This window comes from Fulmarus glacialis, unplaced genomic scaffold (genome assembly GCF_000690835.1).
Source record: "Fulmarus glacialis isolate BGI_N327 unplaced genomic scaffold, ASM69083v1 scaffold38105, whole genome shotgun sequence".
Taxonomy (NCBI): domain Eukaryota; kingdom Metazoa; phylum Chordata; class Aves; order Procellariiformes; family Procellariidae; genus Fulmarus; species Fulmarus glacialis.
The window spans coordinates 1-20,387 of record NW_009211985.1 but is presented as its reverse complement, the minus strand read 5'-3'; the positions used below and the strand labels follow the sequence as shown (position 1 = coordinate 20,387).

Genomic DNA, 20,387 nt, shown 5'->3' with positions numbered 1-20,387 from the left:
ATGTTTTTATTAGACATATTTTACCTCTACTGGAAAGAAATACTCTTTTGCAGATCAAAGCATATGCATCAGTGACAACAGATTTTCAGCCCATATTACAGGAGAAGGATGGAGGAGAGGTTTCTATTAATGGAAGCACTTATTAATTATAATTATGCCACAGTCTGTAATGCAGCATCCTTGTTCTTGAGCACCCTTCAATGTCAAACTGAGAACTAGAGTTATGGAGACCTGGGACTGATACTGTAATCTGCCGAAAATGTCATGGTTGACATTAGATGCTACCTGTAATCTGCTAAATGAGAACAGAAGTACTTCCTTTCTGTCAAACCATATGTGCTGAGGCAGCAACTCTCTCTTAATATGTGTTTGTAGCCGGGGATGTACTAAGTGCCTGGGAAACTCTCTAAGAAGAGAGCATGTGGATGCCAAAAGGAATGTTAAATTACTTATGTTTGGCAATTAGAGATATCTCTCACCCTTAAACTTGGGGCTTTCAAATTCATGCCTTACCTAATTTTTTTTAGCAGTAGGCAGCTCTAATTTTAACCTTTTCTGACTTGTATTGAGAAAGGGACTAATATCCTTCTCCTGACTTCCACAAATGCATTCCCTTCTCTTTCTCCTAAGGCTCATCAGAGCAGCTTCTAAGCCCTGACTGTTGGAAGGCATCCCTTAAAGCTTTGGGATGTGGTTCACCAGTGACTGAACAGGGAAGCTTCAAGAAAAGTGATTCTACTGAAAGTCCTGTATTGCAGGATGCTGCAAAAATTCTCCTCTCTGCAGAACAGGTGGGTGCCTCTTTGGTTGATGTATTATGTTTTTCAGCCGAAACAGATGACAAATAGTGACAAGTAACACTGCTGTGCAGTCTTTCTGTAGCTGATTAATAGTTCCCTTCTTTTTACAGGTTAGAGAGACAATAGAATGGCTTTCCACATCTTTCTGCAAACTCCGACTGGCTTCGACGGACTTCAGGACTTTTGGTCTGTTTTCAAAATGGAGTCCTTATGTAGCTGAAGTGAATAAATTTCTGGAGTATCTTACTAAACGACTTATTGACACCGAAGTTGCCAATTTAGCCCAGGAGCCTGTTGGCAGTAGCAGAATTCTAGCAGGTAATGTGTCTTAAAAGCAAGTTACTTAAGAACAGGCACTCAGTTTCTCTAATTTCCTCTGTTAAGACCATTTAAATATACAGTAAAATCTTCTTATTCTGCATTTGTACAATCATGAGAACATTAAAATACAGACAGGAAATGTTGATGCTACTTCATGGCCATGTGGGACTTTTATGCTTTATCCTCATGCTTGTTGGAGGAAGCTTGTTTATATTTGAGCTTGCTTTAAAATTATTTTATGAAGAGATCATACTTTCTTCAAAGAAAAATACAGTCTTTTGCACTGAGCAAAGGTTTGGGAACGAAGGACTACTGAATTTCATCATGGTGTGATTTTGATTTGGAGAAAATCGCCAAAACACCTTTTATTTTAGTATATGCAGGTTTAAAGTGTGAATCATCATTACCCCCACAATCTCAGATGTGTTAAAGTGATATTAATAAAACATCTAAGCAATGCAAAATGCTTATGATTGTTGTTAAAACAATCATATTGTTAACCAGAGTTACTAATAAGCATACCATATTTTAAATTTTTATTTGACCAGGAAGAACTGATTAAATGTTGGAATAAGCAAAGGACATTGTATTCAAGTTTGGAAAAGTGTAATATGCTCACTGTTGCTAATTTTGGGGGGGAAAAAAGCAACTTCTATGTTTTATTTTCTTCTTCTAGCATTGCAGTCGTTGTATTCAGTCATTGCTGGACTCTTTAAACCATGGATACTGGTCTTGGATAAGGAAGATGCAAGGTATATAGTGCATTTTAAAATTAAATGAGTTTTTGCTCAAGTGAGGACTTTAACCCTATAAGAATGGCTTTCATTGTTGTCTGATTTTTTTTCTAATTCATGACTGCATTATGACCTTCCCTTAAATAGCTGGGACTTATGTCATATCCTTAACAATTACGGAACTAATTCATGAGTTTCTTAAGTCAAATTTTCCAAGACTTGGATTGAGTAATTGTTTTAGATACAAGAAATATAACCAAGCTGTGGTCAGGAAGCAGAGATGAGAAAAATATGAATTGCACTTAGTTCTGGAAACACTCAAATTTGAATTTTAGATTTGTTTTTTTTTTAGCGTCTGTAATACCAATAACTCCTTAGTTTAAAACGAAAAAAAAAAGCCAAGCAAATACAACCCCAAATGCCAGTGGTACGTAAAGAAACCTTGGACTGAATCAGTCCTGTGATGATCTACTGTCTTGTGTACCTCTGTCTTCACACAGAGAGTTATTTGTAATGTTGTACACTTAAATTTGACTTTCTTCCAAAGCCAAAAGCTTTTTGAGCTGTGAGCGCATCTCCAACATTTAATTACAAGTTTGACTGCAGGTGGTATGTGCTGTCATTCAGAAATTCCTGTGTTTTGGTATTTAATTCAATTATGAAATGCCAAACAAGTAATCTCTGCTTACTCAATGGTATCGTGGATCTTCAGCGTGACGTTAAAGTCTGTACCTCTTTTAAGGAAGAAACAGGCAGTTCTAAAGAATTGAGTCTGAATGAAAGGACTGCTGATACCTTCTATATTGATGTACTGTGTACTATCTACTATATTGATTTACTATGCTTTGGCATATTTAAATTGTTTGAGTGTTTATGATCTGTTTATGATCTAGTAACTCAGCACTGAAATTTGTGTTGCTTTACTTCTTTTAAGTAACCAGCCCTGCTACCCTTGGTTAGAGAGCGACACTCCTGTAGCATCCACCGTGGTCTGTTTGTTTACAGATTGCATCAAGCTTTTGCACGAGAGCTTTAAAGGTGGGTAAAGTCCACACAGTTTTAATGTAGTGGCACTTTCTGTTGTATCAGACCAAAAATGATTTTTGATTGAGATGTGGAATGTGAGGGGATTTTTTTTGTTAGGAACTTTTAGCCAAGATGATCACTGCAGTGGTGCCAGAAGCATTTCTTTATTTCATCCTTAAAAGACAGCTTTTTTTCCTTGCCAAGGGTAGATAACGTGATTGATAAATGCATATCTGTCAGATTACAAAGTTAATGTGAAGGAAAGCAAAACAAAATGAGCTGTCATGAGAATTGCATGACTTCATTCCAGGTCTGTATATTGTCCCCGTACAACATGCACAGTAGCATGTCACAATGACCAATACATTTGTTTCAACAGCTAGTCTTGGAGGTAATTTAATCTCCAGGACTGATCATTTTGAGCTCCTATTTAGCATTGCTTATTGTGCCTAATGTGTAGTTAGATAGGGGAGTGGAAAAAAATTAATTTCGCAAATACCTCTTAACAACCTTTAGGGATGAACTAGATTCAAACTTATCTTGTAGAAATAAATAAATAAAAATAACATATCATTGCGTGTTTTGTAAGATTCCAGATTCATAGAATCTTTTTTAAAAACAAAAACAAAACTAAAAAACCCTACATAAAAACAGTGAAGTTCTACATGGAAGGAATATTTTATAAGCTTCAGATTTTTGTCCAGCAGCTCTTCAAAAGATTGAGGATGGGCATGAAATCATAAGCTTCCCCACTTGTTGATTTGGAGAAAAAAAATCTAAAAGCTTAAAAATGTGCTGCTTTTTTTTTTCCCTTTTGACGCATGTATTTTGGTGTAACTTGCGTTTATGGTTTTTCTTCAGAATTGGATTTTCTTCTGTAATCAAGCTTTCCCTGAATTTTTTCTGTTGTTAATTCAACTGTTTCCTTTGAATCTAGATAAGCTGTTGCCAAGCCACCATGGGGCTCTCTGGTTACATCTGATGCATTACTGTGAATGTTGCACAGCCCCCAAAATGCCTGAGTTTATTCTCTATACTTTCCATAATGAGTTCAGAAGGCTTCCATGGAAGGAAATGCATCCAGACCAGATGCTTATGGAAGAGTTCTTTAAAGTGAGTACGTAGCATCTGCTGAATTAAGTTCATAATCAGTGTTGCCCTTGAAAATAGCTGGGGAGCTAGAGACAGTTCTTTTAGCAAGTAAGCTTTTAAAGTTTGTTGTAGCATTCCCAGCTGCTCATTTTGTGATTGAAGATTTTTGCGAAGGAGCGCTACTGGGTCTTACACAAAGTTGTGAGGAGTTGTAAAGCTGGCAGTCTCTGTAATCTGTCATTGCGCTGTCTGAACGTCTCATTTATTAAATATATCATAGAATCACAGAATGGTTTGGATTAGAAGGGACCTTTAAAGGTCATCTAGTCCAACCCCCTGCAAGGAGCAGGGACATCTTCAACTAGATCAGGTTGCTCAGAGCCCCATCCAGCCTGACGTATTTAGTGTGTGTTTGGTTAATGTTAATGTATTTTACTATTGCCATGTTGTTCTCACTTGCAAGTTGTCTGAGACAATGTAAAGCTGCAGATAGATGTGGAAATGCTCCAGGATTTACTGCTTATCTGTTTGGGATGGATTCTTCATGCAGTTCTAAACAGGTTCAGAGTTTCTTATTTTCTCTTAGAGTGAAGAGAAGTAGTTGCAGTAATGCAGTTAGGAGTTTATAATAAATTTTTTCTTTCTGGTTTGCAGCAGCTTGATATTCTGTACTGGTTGTTTGAGAGGCCTAGAAACTTACATGTGCAACTCTTCTGGTGGGGGGCAAAATGATGGAGAAGCAGTGTCTGTCTACTCCTCTGCTGACCTACAATGCTGCTGTGGATTTATGGTTGGCTAAGGAGTTGAAAAGTATGAATGTGTTTATATCTTACATTGTTTTATGTGCCTGCCTTTTTTTTCCTTTCTCCTTCCTAGATTGAAAGAGGCAGCCCCAAGAGTTGTTTCTTATTCTTGGGTTACGTTTTATGTGAAATCAACTGGGTCAGTGTCCTCTCTGATGCCTGGAATCCCAACCCTCATCCTCAGACTCACAACATGATTGTCTGTTTGCTGTATATGATGGTCCTGTTGGCAAAGGAGGAACAACTTACAGGCAAAGAGGTAATTTTTGAAAAGGTTCATACCTATCTGTCTTAGAAGAAGAATAATCCTTTGCTAGCAAGGACAGAGGCTGTGACGACTTTCTGACTTGCAGAATGGTTATCTCGGAGGTGCCTAGGTAAAATACCCCAAGTAGTGTTCTGGAGATGGCCAAGACTAAATCCTTACGTGAGGCATTTTGCGTAACTTCTGTGAGAAAAGAAGAGCTGCTGTTTGTTTTAAGAAGCCTCTGTAGGTGCTGTGATTCAATAGTGTTGTAAAGAGTAGGCAAATAAATACAGACAGTTTCCTGGAGTTATAAAATGACTCTTTGGCTTTTGGAAAGAACAAATATATATGTTAGTTTCATTAGTGTTTAAAAAAAAAATTGTTATGTAAAACTACTGTGCAGTTGTTTTCATAGTTAAGTATGGGATGCTGCATAGTATATCTCTCTTGTCTCTTAGGCCAGCCCTTAATTAAAATGTCTGTTTCCTTTTCTTTTTCCTGATTTTGGAGGACCTTAGTTACAAGCAGATGCAATGCAGAGGTCACACTCAAGTTGGCGGTGTTAAGCACAACTCAGCAATGGGATTAGTCCCTGTGAGGTTAGGAGCAGGACTTGATCCGAGTGTAGTTTTTTTTCATAGCTGTCTAAAAGGAAAATATTTATTTGTCTGCTTGAACATGTTTTCTCAGGAGTTATAAATCTCAGAACTGCTTTTGCAAACATTTATTTCTTACCATAAAATGCTCCTCTCCTAAATCCATATGATGTGATGACAAGTCACGATGATGGAACAACATCTTGAAGACCTTATCTTTAAGAAGCTTGTCACTGTCTGCTTCTGATGAGTTACTGGGGACAGATTACTTCATCTGTTGAGTCTTAGGTTGAGTTTTCTTGTTATTTTGCTCTGAAGGCGGATTTCATCATCTCTGATATCTCAGCACTTTTCCCATTTATGGTTGCATTCCAGTAAGTCTGAATTGTTGGAATAGGAAAGAGAAACAGCGGGTGTTAGGATGAACTTTCCAAACTCTGCTTTTGCCAAGAGCTCTGTGTGGGTAAATCTAGCACAGTCTGATTCAGTCCATTGCTTCTGGAGGACCCTTCCAGAGGGGCTGGGTAATTTTCAAGAAGTCCCATTTCACATCTGCCAGCTTTCTCCCGCTTGTAGCGTCTTCCGTTTTCCATTTCCTCTGAGGCATTACGAGATGCTGTGTCAAGATGTCACCAGCAGCCTTTGATCAAAACTGTATTCCAGTTTAGGAAAATTACCGGAGTTCACGTGCTTTGACCTGAATGCCTTTGCTTATCAGAAGCTTCTGAAGCTTCAAAAGATACCTGTTTGTACATTGTATGAGTCAGCCTCAGGAATTCCCTCCTAGCCTCCAGCAATGTGTTAAACTGACACGCTGTCACTCGTTTTTTACCTCCCAGAACTCTCCTGTGACACCTTGACCTAAATCTCAAACTTTCTCAGCCCAATGTTCCAGTGCACGCGCAACTTGAAGTACTTGATGTACCAGCGTCACATTCTTGTTGATGTAGTCTAATTTGGGTTAGTTCTCGATCCTTAAAGTCTCTAGGTTATGTTGGCTGTCGACACAATTCTGGTATTTGTTCATTCTACAAGGTGTAGGAATTTGGTGCTTCTCAGTGTCCAGGGGGTGCCCTTTTGTATTGCAGATGTGTACGAACCCATGAGAGGAGGATGGCGGTAGCTGAGGCTAGGCTCTGCGCTGCTTGTAGACGGAGGGACTTTTCCATCTGCATGCTTGCGCTGCCTGTGTGAGTTGCGGACACTGTAGGCTGCTGTAATGTTCAGGATGGTATTTATGAGAATAAGCACTTGAGGAGTCCCCCAGGTTGGTAGATGATTCACTGAATGGAAGATTGAGGGACACGGCTTCTGTCCCTGGTTCTACTGTGAACTTAGGTGAATTTTTTTTTTCCTAATTTTTAATGCCTTTTTTAAACCTCTACTGAAGTGACTTTACCTTGGAGGGTCTCCATTTCTTTCTACCTGTCTTTACATGTTTACATGTCAAATTTTAACGTCTCTCACTGACTTGTGCTTGGTTAGAGCTGCTGCAGCAGTCTGAATGCTGTAACGTGAATGCTAGAGTTGACATAGAGTTGACATGTGTTGGCTTGCTGCTTGAATGAGGAGTTGCTTTTCAGCCAGACTCCCAGTGGTCATCTATTTCTGTGGGGTTTCTGCTCCATCTACTTCAAATTTTGGAGCCTGGGCTTCCTTCCAATATTGAGTACTGTGAATATTTAAAACAGTAAAGCAGGTGGAGCTTAGACTGATGTCTTTAAATCTTCAGGAATCGCCACTCATAAATCTGCTTGGACAGACCAGCTCCCTTCCTTGGCAGCTTGTGGGCATTTCATCTTATCAGAGCATCATCAGCTACTGCAACAGTCACTACCCTCCTTCTGTTATACTTGCTAAGGATGCTGCAGCTGAACTGATAGTGAAGCTTCTGAAAATCTCAGCAGGCTTTGGTGCCTCTTCAGATAGTCACATCCACCTTGTAAGTTGGACTGGTTTTGCAGTGTCTCTGAGCCGTTCTTGTCATTTGCAATGTTCTGCTTTTGTATATTACGGAGTGTGGAAAGAGTTCTAGGCGTGATTTTTTCTTTCCTAATTGACTTTAATTTTGATTACCAGGATGCAACACTGAAGTGCCGAGCATACATTCGCCAGGTGGTTCAATTTCTTAGCACCTTGGAACAAAGCGGAAAGATTACTCTTGCAGTTTTGGAACAAGAAATGTCCAAGTTGCTAGATGATGTAGTCATCTTTAATCCTCCAGGTTTGTAAAACTGATCAATACGCAGGAGCTTGAGGGATTCTTTTCTTTGTTGTCTAGTTTTTAATTTTTTAAATTTTATTTGGCATGTCCATCTTTTTTAAAAGGAAGGATGACACAATTACACTCTCTTGGTCCTGAAGGATCAGGTTCTAAGACAGGATGCTAAACTGTTGTGCAATTGGGAAAGCTGACTATATTGAAGTAGGGGAATTATATTCATGTACGCTAGTAGTATGGTGTGTCCACACCCACAGCATTTATATTGATCTCAATTTTAGTGCTAGTACCATCCTGAGCTTCCTCTATCAAACTAAAACTTCAGGTGAAATCAGTCGTCTCACTGTACTACACAGAAATACTTGTCAGGAGTCATGACTCTTCCTGTCCATGACCCACATAGATGCGCTAGCAAAGTGAACAGAAAGTCTCTGAAAATCTGTGAGAGTGATAAGTACTTGTATTGCTACTTGGCGAATCTCTGTAGGACAGCCCCATAGTCAGCAAAACTCTTTGTGACTTGAAGAGAAGCGAGGGGTTGCCTGTTGCTGCTGACGCTCCTCGTAGCTGAGAAATTTTGGAGGAGACGGGAGCTTCAGTATAAGAGGAGCAGCTCTGTTTCATGAATCCCTGTGCACACTTATATGTGTTAAATGGCTGAAAGAGAGAATGCTCCGTGTTGCTCAGCCAGGCTGTGGAGCGCAGGAGGATCACTGATGCGGAGCGGCAAGAAAGGGGTGGTGTGTATCAGATTTAGCTTCTCTGTGAGGTTTGGAGGGGGCTGGCAGAGGTTTTTGGAAGAGCCTCTGGGGCAGCACCTTCTGTTGACAACAACTGGAGAGGAGAAAGCTGGACTTCTGGGCACTGCGCCGGGACTTGTCCCAGCAGATCTGGTGGGCCTTGGTGTCAGGTGTCTGGCAATGGTCCCGCTTGGTGGTCTGCAGCCTGTGAAGTGGGACTTGGCTGTAAAACTAGTTGTGATCTTAGGTAAGTCAGTTAACCTCCTGGCTTTGTCTTTCTCGGTTGGTTTTTGATAAGAGATGTTTACCTTACTGGAGAGCTGTGCCATGACAGATGACTTTTGGGGCTTTTTTATTTTCTTTTTTTTTTTTTTTTTTTTTCCTTAGTAGGTAGATACAGACAGAATAGCTTAGTTTGGAAGGGACCTCTGGAGGCCTGTACTCCAGCCTCCTCCTCAAACCAGGGCTAGCTTCACAGTTAAAACAGGTTACTCAGGGCCTTCTCTGGTGAGCATCCAAATATCTGCAAGTGTGGAGGTCTCAACCTCTTTTGATGATGTTTTTCCAGTGATTAATCCCTCTTTGTGCACAACTTTTCTTCATAACCAGTTGAAATTTTTCCTTCCACAAGAAGCCTGATGTTGCTTGAAAATTTTCTTTTATAACAATGGTGGCTTTTTTTCCATCAATATGTGCAAAGGTCTACTCTGTAGTTAGAGAGCCAAGCGCAGGAAACTTTTGCTTTGAGAGTGCTGTTACAGGTGGCCCATGATGACATGTTCAGGCAACGCCAAGAAATGGTTTCAAAAAAATATTCTGGGGTTGAACACTGGGATTAGCAGAAAATCTAGAATCCTGGAAATGCATGAGGGGACTGCAACATTTCAGGACTCATTTTGGTCATATTTCAAATTGAATCATCTAAAATCTTGGTTGTTTCACTCTAAGCTGTGTTTTAAACTATGTTTTAATACCCTAGTTTTCTTGGAGACTGTAAATGTGCTTTATCATTCAATTTATTTGCACTGTAGTCATGGTAAAAGACCCTAGGTGAAAGATGGGCTCCAATGTACTCTGCTCTACAGTCTTACAAGCTGTCTCTCTGTTTAATGAATTATGAACTGTCTCATCAAGGGAAGATACTGCGAGGAACGGGTGTCTTATTGCAGTTTCATAAGTACAGACAAGGAATTGAGGTGTGTAATGAGCAAGAGGCTTTTCTCAGTATCTGCAGAAAGGGTTCAGTGGTGAGTTGAACCCAGTGGTGGGTTCTAGTGTGTGACATGATTGAAATGGCGACTGAAATGGTTCTCTTATTTCTGGCTTTCAGATATGGACCTGCAAACACGTCATATGGCCCTCAGCAGTCTCTTTACAGAAACGCTGATGATGATGAACAATTCTAGCGTTACAACAGCTGAGTCGCTACGGGGGAGCTTACGAAAGTGGATCGATGGCAAAGTGCACGGGTTGCTAGCAATGCCCCTTCTCACGGCAGCGTGTCAGAGCCTGGCCTCTGTGCGACACATGGCAGAGACGACAGAAGCCTGTATCACTGCTTACTTCAATGAAGGTTGGAGCCTGTCTGCTGCTGCTGCTTGTCTCAAAAACTTTGATCAGTCTTGGATGCCCGTTAAATAAAAATCATCTGGAATCCTTATAGCTTCACGCTGCCCAGTACTGGAACTGGGTTTTAATCTGGTTTCTGTAATCAGAGCTCCTTTCTTTGTATCTGATGGCTCCCAGCTGTCACACATATATGTGCTGTAGTAACTAGATGTAGAAAAGTTAGGCCATTATGGTTTGGGTTTTTCAACTGCTCTAATTGTGTATTTTCTTAAGAACTATACCTGTCTCTGCGAAAACAGATTTGCTCTGTGTAATGGTTGCCATTTTTCCAGCTAAAGGGGAGGACTTTGTGTAAAAAAAAAAAAAAAAAAAAAAATCATCCCAAGAGAACAAAACAGGTATTTGTCCCCTCTTCTAGGGTTCTGTAGGCTAAGTTAAGAAAAAAATACTCTTGATTGGTAAAACTTTGAAATTCTGTGGTGCGGGTTTTTTTTTTTTCCCTTTCTGTTTACATAATCCTTGTGGAACTACATTTTGATTTCTTCCACATTCTGTGTGATCAGATTTCAGTACACCTGAAGGAAAGATTTAAAATTCCATTGCTAAAATTTTCAAATTTAATCCTGACTGAATGCTGGGAAGATATCTCGCCTTGACCTCAAGGAGGTGCCCTATGATAGTGGAGTTTTTCTTTTCTCTCCGTCAGAGTTGCATGACAAACTGATTACCTGGAGAACAGCTAAACCAGCCCAAATTCTGTCACTTATAGAAACACAGTGAAGTAGTTCTAGTTCTTAGGTTTTACTAAGTGCTGCTTTCTCACACACTCTTTTTTCTGTCCTTTTGGGTTTTTTATAGATTGTCCTCACCACCCGGATTTAGGCTGGGGCCCTGTACTCGCTTCCCTCCAAGTTCCTGAGCTAACCATGGAAGAATTCCTGCAGGAGTGTCTGTCTTTAGGAAGCTACTTGACCCTGTATGTCTACCTGCGGCAATGCCTAAACACTGACCAAACTCTTACCAATGAAATGAAGATCCTGCTAACCATCAGGAAATGGCTGGAGCAAGTGTACCCAAGGTACCAAGCTCAAGGCTTCTGAATATGCCTTGACTTTTAAATAAGGCTGTAGTTGTATAGCCAGTATAATTAGGTGGCCAGGTTAATTAGGTTGATTTCATCAGGCTGCTGGATGAAATGGTCAATCCTTCTATATCCGCTATTACGGAGTCTGCCCAACCCCACTGCCAACACTGATAGTTGTTGTGGTTAAACAGAGGGAATTTTATCTACTTGAACACTTCTGGTGCAGTTTTGGTCAGTTTTCAGTCAGAGAAGCTTGATTTCAATGGCAGCCTGGATTTGTGCTCAGTTAAAATTACTTTAAGCAAACCCTAAATCACTGTGGGTTCCGCTTTCCAGAACGTCCACTAGGTGGGATGAGTTATGTGCTGAATATTCAGTTTGATGTTCCTGAGAGACCTGGTGTTTAAAGCTCCTCAATGGTGACTGTCAGCAGCTCTGAACCAAATCTGAACCCAGTGGATCTGGTGGGGTGCCCAGCGTTAGCGGCCTCTATTGCTCTAAAACAACTTATTAGATAATAGGGTTCTGGTGGGAAAGGATGGATAGCTTTGGGGTTAAAATGATAATACTTTGTACTTAAAGTATGTAACAACTGTATTTACAGTTGCTGCTGAAATTGCCAGGATTTAGCAAACGTGGTGAATATTTTTCCATATTAATGTTGGTAATGTTCGTATTTGCTGTGAAAGAACATTTTGGGAAAATGTATGTTCCCGCTGTTTCTTGAAATTCAAAGAATACTTTCACTTTTAGTAATTTGATTGCCAAAGTGTGAAGGAGACAGCAAAGCCACCATACACAGCAAATTAAACCTTGCTCTAAACATCAAAGCTGAGGGTGCCTGGTATGGGAAATGACTGGGCGGAGTAATGTGAGGATCGGCTGATGTAGGAAACTCGTGCTGATGCTTTATGTGGAAAATCTGAGCTTCTTAACTTAACTGCAAACTGTTTGGGGAAAGATTAAAAATATCATAAGGGGAACTTCACTTTGTGCTTTGCTCAACAAAAAACTTCAATGTTTCCTTTTCTAGAAGATCATATTAAAAGTCTAAATTGTTGTGGAAACAACAGCTAGTGCTTCCTAAAGTGTTTTACTCGTAAGTAAAGGGAAAAAAAAAGAGTAGAGATACAGCTTAATTCTTTTTATACCAAGTCTTAGACAAGTTTAGATCCACTTATGACTGCAATATCATTTATTCTCTGTTGTAAAGCTTAAAAGGAAGCATTGTTCTTTGTCCTTTTACGGGCCCTTAAAACCTGCTGGCTGATGTCTGCATCAAAGCCATAGCAACAGCAATTACAGCAGTATAATAACTGGTGGGGTAGTATAGTTATGCTATCCTCATATAGTGAGATTAGCTATCGTTAATTAACCATCTGAATTCTTCATGGGCCTAATGGGGAGAGGTACAAACTTCTTATGCATCTGACTTTTTTTTTTTAATTTTTATTTTGTTTTGTTTTTATTCTTTAAATCTTACCTAAAGCTCAGCAAAGGAAGAGGCAAAGCTCTTTCTTTGGTGGCATAAAGCCATGCAGTTATCCTTGATTCAGATGGAGCAAGATGACACCATTCTGATCGAATCTGTTGTTCGGACGCTGCTGTCAATCCAAGGCAGGCAGAGTCAGCTGGCTGAGGAGAGACTGGCTTCTGGAATACTTGGTGCTATTGGGCTAGGCAGGAGATCTCCTTTGTCACCCAGGTAAGCACAGTGAATTAGTTGATTTAATGAGAGTCATCATGTTAAAAAAGCTGCAGCCTCGATCCAGACTGCACAGTGCAATGTCAAAAGATATTCTGAATTCATGCTGTCCCCAAATCTATAAATTTGTTTGGACCCATCACAGGAAAAAATGTAGCGAGTGTTTTAATCTGGTAAGAAGTGAATATGAACTTCTGCAAAGTTTGTGGTGGAAAAGGAAAGAAAAAGTTGTGATTCTGGCTTAATGTCTGTCTCCGGCAAAGTTTGTAGGGAAGACTGTTTGTTAGAGGAAAATGCTTTCACCTGGTCTGAAGAAGACTGTTCCAGTGGACCTCACAAGAATTTTGTATGATCACGTTGCCTTTTCTATCTTAACCTTGAGGTGTTGGAAATGTTAGGAGAAGCTAAAAGAAATATGTGCTTGCTTGTTACTCACTTTACCTTCTAAAGAGAGACACCAAGTTTGGTTGTTAGGTATTAAAATAAAGTTCGCTATGGAAAGAATGCCAAGAAAAAATACGTAAATGTTTGTGGAACACCAATTCAACACAGAACGTAAACATAACTGTATGTTTATAGAGACCCCCTGGGATGCAATCCTGTTAAAATTGTTCTGAAATCTTAGTCTCTTTCAACTCATCTCTTGATTTGGCTGATGTGGATGTTTCAAAGGCTGTGAAATGGAGGAGTATTTCATATGTGGCCTCAAGGCTGCAGCTAAGCTTGGAACAGATGCTACATTTGATACGTATGGTATTATCTCATCCTCTAGTATGTATGATATACTATTATGTATATATTAAAGTGACTTATTTTTTTCTAATGCATTGAAAAAGGTCCTGTAAAGCCTTATGTTGCTCATGCAAGAGAGATCTCATGGGATGGAACTTCTAGTTTTATCTGCTGTTGAGGACTTGCAAATTTGATACCACCTTCTCTCTCTGTGCTTTTCCCTATGCAAGGTTTCGGGTGGTTGCCCGCAGTTTGTCTGCCTTCCTCTTGGTGCAGATTCCTGCAGAGAGTCAAGTCCGCCTGAAAGCGGGGTCAGAGCCAAAGCTGTCGCAGAAGGCTCAGCAGGTAGTGTGTGCCAGCTGCTGGTTTCGTGACATGCCCTCTTTGCGTGCTTGCTCAGTTTGTGGGCTGAGGCTTGTAAGAGTCACTGCAAGCATTGCTTCAAGCTAAATCTTACTCTCAACTTGTTGATTTTTATTTGGCGCTGAATGCCCTCAGTCATTTTTTGCAAATGCTTTACACCTGGCTCTAAATTCTGAATTTCAGAAATAGCTTGTTGCTCTCATTTGCCTTCTCAGGGAAAGGGGTGTATCACAAACTTGTGTACAATTTTGCTATCCATCGAAACACCATCTTGGAATTTGCCAGAGACAAGGCCAGGGTGCAGCATAGGCCAGGTGATGATGTGAGTTTGCTGAACTCTGGTAGCAGGACTGTGTGTCTGAGCCCTGACTTAAAGTGATCCTAGGTAAAACTGTTTATACAGCATTCTGTATTAATATGAAGGCATCAGTTCCTAATCTTATACACTGAAAAGGTGCAGACGAATTTATGTTTGTAAACCCTGAGTTCAGAAACTTTGGAACATAGCAGGTGAAAGGAATTTAACAGGAAAAAACAATGCTGCTGTGGTTGCACTGCTTTTCAGTGATAAAGCGGGACTATATTCACACTAACACTTGTTTATGTGAGATCAGGGCTTAAAAGCCCTATGACAAATAAACATTCCTTCTTTAGCACGTGCACTGACCGTATTGTTTCAGTAAGTGCATGAGAAGAGGAAGGAGGAGTTGGTTAGAAACCAAAGCAAAGTTACTTACTTGGTACAACTTGTTTCTCATCTCTAAGAAATGACTGAAACTTGTTCAGACATATTTCCAACATTTGCCCTGGCTGGTACTGCCAGCATAGTTTCTTTTACATATAATTTCTAACTTGACATTGTCTCTGTAATGTTATTAATGGGAGCAAAATAGTACTTCTATGAAAGTCAAAGATGCTCATAAGAAAAACCTGAAGTGAATAGTTAAGTGTGTTGCAGTTTGTAATTTGGTGTAATTTCCTTGAAACCATGTCTTCAGCTCACAAAGTAAATATTTGACAATATTTGGGTTACAGAATCCTAGCAAGCCTTAGTAGAACAGTTATTGTATTGATTTCGGGGAAGGAACAGCTTGAAAAAAATGAGATGACTTGAAACACTATTAAGTGACTATTTTACAAATGTTTTGTTCCAAATACTCCGGGATCTCTAGTAAATAAGGATCTTCTAGTGGAGTTGTGAATATGGTGGCTCCTGAGCTGGTTTGTTAGGGACCGAAGCACACATAGCTAACAGAATTTTCCTTTGTATCTATAGGCACTGAATGCTCTTGAATCTATGGCATCAAACAAACAATATATGGATTATCAAGAGCAGCTTTCCCAGGCTTCTGAGTTCATCAAGCATCCAGAACATTGTCTTCGAGATGGCAATAATCTCTTGGCTCTCCTTATTAACACTCTGTACCCAGAAGTGCATTATTTGGACAGCATACGGTAGCAGCACTAAGCTCGCAGAATCATGCAATGTTGATTACTGTGGTTTACATTTAACGTTGTTATTGCACAAGTAATTTTTACCTTTAGAGTTCCACTTTAATTAAGTCAGAAGTGTGAATGGGAACTGCACACTGGCAAGTTTTCTCCTCTTTAAGTTTTCTTTCTTTTCTTTTGATTTGTAGGCCTGTGGAATTGCTCAGTTTTTGTTGACTGAAAACACTTGAATATCTTCCTGCGTATGGTGCACATCTGAGAGGAGTATACCTGAGGATAGGTGTAGAAATCATTAGACAGCAAAGCTCATCCTGTAACATCTTAATTTTTTTGCTTTGCTTTTTGTATTTTCCAAACTCAGGCCAGTTCAAAGTGAGTGGAGGATTGTGCATAAAAGAGGTTTTGACTTTCTTAACCATGATACCTCTAAATCTTATGTGAATGTGTGTTTGGAGACTTGTGAAGTCCCTGTATTTGGAAAGATAGTATTTTAAATTTTGACTTTTTTTTTTTTTGCTATCCCACAGAAATCTGTAGTTGAAAGGCATGCCTACAATCTTCTCCCACTTCTGTAAATACAGACTAAAATTTGAACTAAAGAACTTTGGTTTTTCCTGTTTTCTAAATATTAGTGAGTCTGCATCCATATTGCTTGATTAAATGCAAGTAATTTCTAGCCAAGTTCTTTTTAAGTCAGGTGATTTTCTGGATCCCCAGTCTCTGGGGGGAAAACAGTCACTCATATTCATGTTAGATAGGACTCCTTAATTCTGAAAGTCTGCTTGTTTAGGAAATAATGGTTTAACAAGTAGACACCCACCACTTAAGTTTATTCTTTTCTTCCTAGCTGGGCATGACATGACAGGATTTTAGATGACACTGTGAAAAGGTATTTATCTTGTATTAAATTTGGTGATTGCTTGTTAAAATTCTATTGCCAAAGCATGAACCATGAGCCTGTAACCTATTGTTTCAGCTGAATGATCACTGGTTTTGTTGCCTTGTCTGGTCATAAGATGCACCTTTGTTCAGGGAAAGCAGAAGGTGAGTTTCCCCAGTTGCTTGTCTAACATTGTCCCTTTTATCACTGATCTATCTGAGGTGGCCCAAGGTCCTGCAGTCCCAATCTGTACACTTCTGTGAAGGAACAATGATCACTTCTTCTCTTCCTCCATTAATTGTGCCTTTATGCTTAGAACATGGTTATATGTTAAAACATTAGTTCTGGTCACTGGGGGAAGGAAATGTGCTACCTACTGTCTGGTCAGTAATGCTTTGAAGTGTTGCTCTTAACTGTGGTTCCGGTGCTGGAGAACAAATCACTTTTTTCTTCTTGATAGCGAACTATGCCAGCTGGGTCATTAGATCACCTTCATCTTAATGTGGTCTTAGAGTTCTTTGCTCTATCTGCGAGCCTATAAATATATATACATATATATATATGTATGTACATCCCTCTGTATATTAACCAGATATTGATGCAGCATGTTTTTTAACAGACTCTTTTGGAAAATTCACATCTCGACGAATACATTCTGCTGTTTTTTTTCCCCCCAAAGACTTAAAAGCACTGGTTTTATTAGATTCAATGTTATTGACCAGTTGCATAAAAATGTGAAAAAGTCAGGAATATGTGTTTGACGTGCACTTTTAAAATGAGGTATTGTTTCAGCTGTTGAGTTTTTACAAATGTTGTATTTATAACATGCTATGTCTGCAAAGATCGTGCAAAATAAAAATGAAAAATCGAGTAATTTGTGACAAACACCATGATATTTTTTAACTTGCTGGCAGAATCCACATTGGGTAATACATAATTGTTCTTGGAGATGAAAGTATGATGGGGGAATGCCACACAGTTGCTCAGTTCATGGAGATTTGGAGATTTTTCTCTTTGACATCCTAGATTTAACATATATAGGATACAACAGCCTGTTTTTGTGCCCAGAACCCAGAAGAAAGCTCATCTATGTAATGGCAGAAATAACATTTCTCTGTCCTGGCAAAATTCCCCAAACCTCTGCGATAATGTGACCGCAGGATGATGCACTGGTTCAAGTCTTTCAGCACTCGCAACTGACCCAGACTGTGGAATTTGGTATTTATCCCAAATGAGGGGAAGGCTGGTGGTGTGGAGGGAAGTAGGGGAAAACTATGCCTCTGGTGCTGGTTCTGAGGGCTTTGCTGGTGGGCAGGGCCGGACCAGGCTGGGATCACTGCTGTCAGCAAACACCATTGACACCGTCATCACGTCCATTTGTCTTGACCATTGAAACAGCTTCTCTAATAACTTACTGCTTAAAATGTAATAGAAATGATGCTGTTTGACTTTTTTCCCATTTCTCGATCTCATAATTGTGATGAAAATGATTTGGTTTTTTGTGGTTAAAGTACTCTCTGGATAATACTATGGTAGGTCCTAAGAAATAGGGAGAATTCACAGTGAGCTGCTATTTTTGATGTACCAATCTGCTGGCTTCTCGGAGAGTGGTAGAAGTCTGAACCTGTGGTTTCCTCAAATACAGGGCAGCAGTTTTATGAACTAACAGATCCACTGGCTGTTCTCTGTCACAAATGTGCACTCCAGGGCTTGGAGCCTCATTCCTTAAGTGGTGCCCAACGGATTGACTTTTTGTTTCTTCTAGTTTTACTGGAAAGCCTTTCAGGTTCTCAGCATCTCTCCCCCCTCCCTCCTACCACAAACTGCAGTGTTCTTTTTCACATCATAAATGTAACCGGGTAATCTCAGAGGAAAACTAAGTTTTGTGTTGTTTTTAGCACTGTAGATTGCAGTGGAAAGAGATGAAATTAGAATGTCAGCTATTTAATAACAAGTGTGCCTTTGCAGTTTAGTCGGAGAATGAATATCTGTGGCTTTTTGAACGTTTGATTCGCACAGCAGTTGTTGCATCGGGATGAATTGTTGCCTGTGAATTGCAGCTTAAGTATTTATTAAGAAAATAAGGCCAAACAGGGAAATGGACATACCCTTAAGTCAGTGGAATGGAAAACCAGAAGTCTGAGCAGCAAGATGCCTAAAACGTGCAGACGGTTGCTTCCTATGCAGGCTGACTCTACAACATCCCACAGGGGCCGGGGCGTTGTGGTGATGGGAGTTGGTATCGTTGACTCTGGAAGTTAAAGCGCTCAACAGAGCAATGGCCAAATCCTCCCAAACCCTGACTGTGCATAAACTGGGCGGGGGGGAAAGGGGGAGGAACGAACACGCTTGTTAAGCCAAATGAGGTCAGTACTAGAAACCTCCTGGCACGTGCCCTGCTGTGTTTTGTCCTTCCAGTATATACTGGTTTGAGTGGGTGGTTTGAGTCCCCCGTGAGGACCAGGGTCTGCCAACATGGGGCTTCTTCCTTATGTACTTCCTGGGCAGGTGGTCTGCAGTGGACAGCCACCACACCACCACCTGTGTCTGTTGGCCTGCTAATGCTGACCTCTAAGCTCTCAGCTGGCTCATTGTCCACCCCTGGCCAGTGCATTCCCCCTGTGCTCTCACGTAAAGGACAAGTCCTCGTCCTCGCTGTCCCAGCTTGTCCTTCCTGAAGAGGCTGTATCCATCCACGGCAGCACTCGGGGCTTGTGAGCTATCACACAACGTCTCCGTCATCCCAGTGAGATTGTAGCCCTGCAACTGCACGTGGGCCTCTTAATTCCTGCTCTCAGGAAAGGTACGAGAGCTTTCCCCACAGCGCTGTCCTGTAGGCACTTCTTTACTGTGCACGTACACCGAAGTGGGCTCCTTCCACTCCTTTTTGTTGATTATGAGGTCTCTCCTCTGCATGTCACCCCACACCTTTTGCTTTCCAAAGGACAAAACAGCGGGTAGCGAGAGGGAAACGTTGAGAGCAAACTCTTCCTATTGCAGATCAATCTTGCAGGGGTTTGGATGGGTTAAAGAGGTCCCTGGCTGGGGAGGGGGACAGGATTCAGGCAAACTCATTTCTGTGCCTTCCCTGGTGTCCAGGGGTGGTGGGTTCCTGTACCTGGATGTCCTTGTTCTCCCGTTTGCTGCACTAACATGGGCTGTGCTCTGGAAGCCAAGTAAGTAAAAGTTGGACAGTGCTAATCCAGGAGTTTCCTCACATCTAAGTTTCTGCAGCTGTTTTGTGACGTGCATTTGCTGGCAGCGCGTAGGGTGCTGATAACATGCAACCGGGCACACTCAGTGGTTTTGGGGTACAAGGTCTGGTGCTTCTATTTGGACCCAAACTACTTGAGTTAAAGAAGTAGTTTTCGAGAGAAAAAAAAGCCTGTAAGCCAACCCTCAATCCCATACACGGGCAGAAATGAGTTCTCATTACTCTAATGTATGTCTATAAATCATGAGGGCTCAGAAATTCAATTCAGTTTGTCCAGTTAATCTCTCTGAGGTCTCTTTCTTCCTATGACCCCTGTGAAACTGAGCTTACGGGTCCATGACTATGCTGTCTGCTATAACTTCCTTTTCCTCTTTGCATCTCTTCGTATTTTTATTAAACTTGGCTTTGCCACTGCTGGGATTTTAAACTGAGGTTTAAAAGATCAGTTTCAAATATTTCCTTGCTTTTTTTTTTTTTTCCTTTCTTTTTTTTTTCCTTCTTATCCTGAGCAAGTAATTTAAAGTTGTGCTTTACTTTCCCAGCACCGATGTTATGAAGAGGTGAACTTTAAAATAATAATTCCCAGGCCGGGGGTGAGCTTGCAAGCAGGACCACAGGCTTGATGGTAATTCAGTAGCAGCTTGTGCTCCCGGCCAGCAGTGGTTGCTACCAGAAGTGGGATCGTTAGGAGAAGAGTTTTGGAGCTGCTGCACTGGAATGATTGCATAGAGCATCGAATCCAGTGATACAAACCTGAAAGTAGGTTCTTGTCACGTCATCTGACAGGTACACTCTTCGCTGGGTAAAA

The 20,387-nt window shown here is 40.6% G+C and overlaps 1 protein-coding gene across 1 annotated transcript in view; it reads left to right on the top strand.

The window, feature by feature from the left end:
• EPG5 (ectopic P-granules autophagy protein 5 homolog (C. elegans)) overlaps positions 1-15,501 on the top strand; it is a gene marked incomplete at its 5' end in the record, with an annotated part of 52,687 nt that extends 37,186 nt beyond the window's left edge. The window contains 13 exons of the mRNA XM_009577724.1: positions 631-791; positions 911-1,118; positions 1,798-1,873; positions 2,790-2,893; positions 3,819-3,994; positions 4,850-5,035; positions 7,352-7,561; positions 7,699-7,843; positions 9,911-10,153; positions 11,008-11,227; positions 12,723-12,938; positions 13,901-14,015; positions 15,310-15,501. Coding sequence (XP_009576019.1) covers positions 631-791; positions 911-1,118; positions 1,798-1,873; positions 2,790-2,893; positions 3,819-3,994; positions 4,850-5,035; positions 7,352-7,561; positions 7,699-7,843; positions 9,911-10,153; positions 11,008-11,227; positions 12,723-12,938; positions 13,901-14,015; positions 15,310-15,492 — 2,243 coding nt within the window. The remainder of the gene's footprint in view (positions 1-630; positions 792-910; positions 1,119-1,797; positions 1,874-2,789; positions 2,894-3,818; positions 3,995-4,849; positions 5,036-7,351; positions 7,562-7,698; positions 7,844-9,910; positions 10,154-11,007; positions 11,228-12,722; positions 12,939-13,900; positions 14,016-15,309) is intronic.
• Between the last annotated feature and the right edge of the window lie 4,886 nt (positions 15,502-20,387).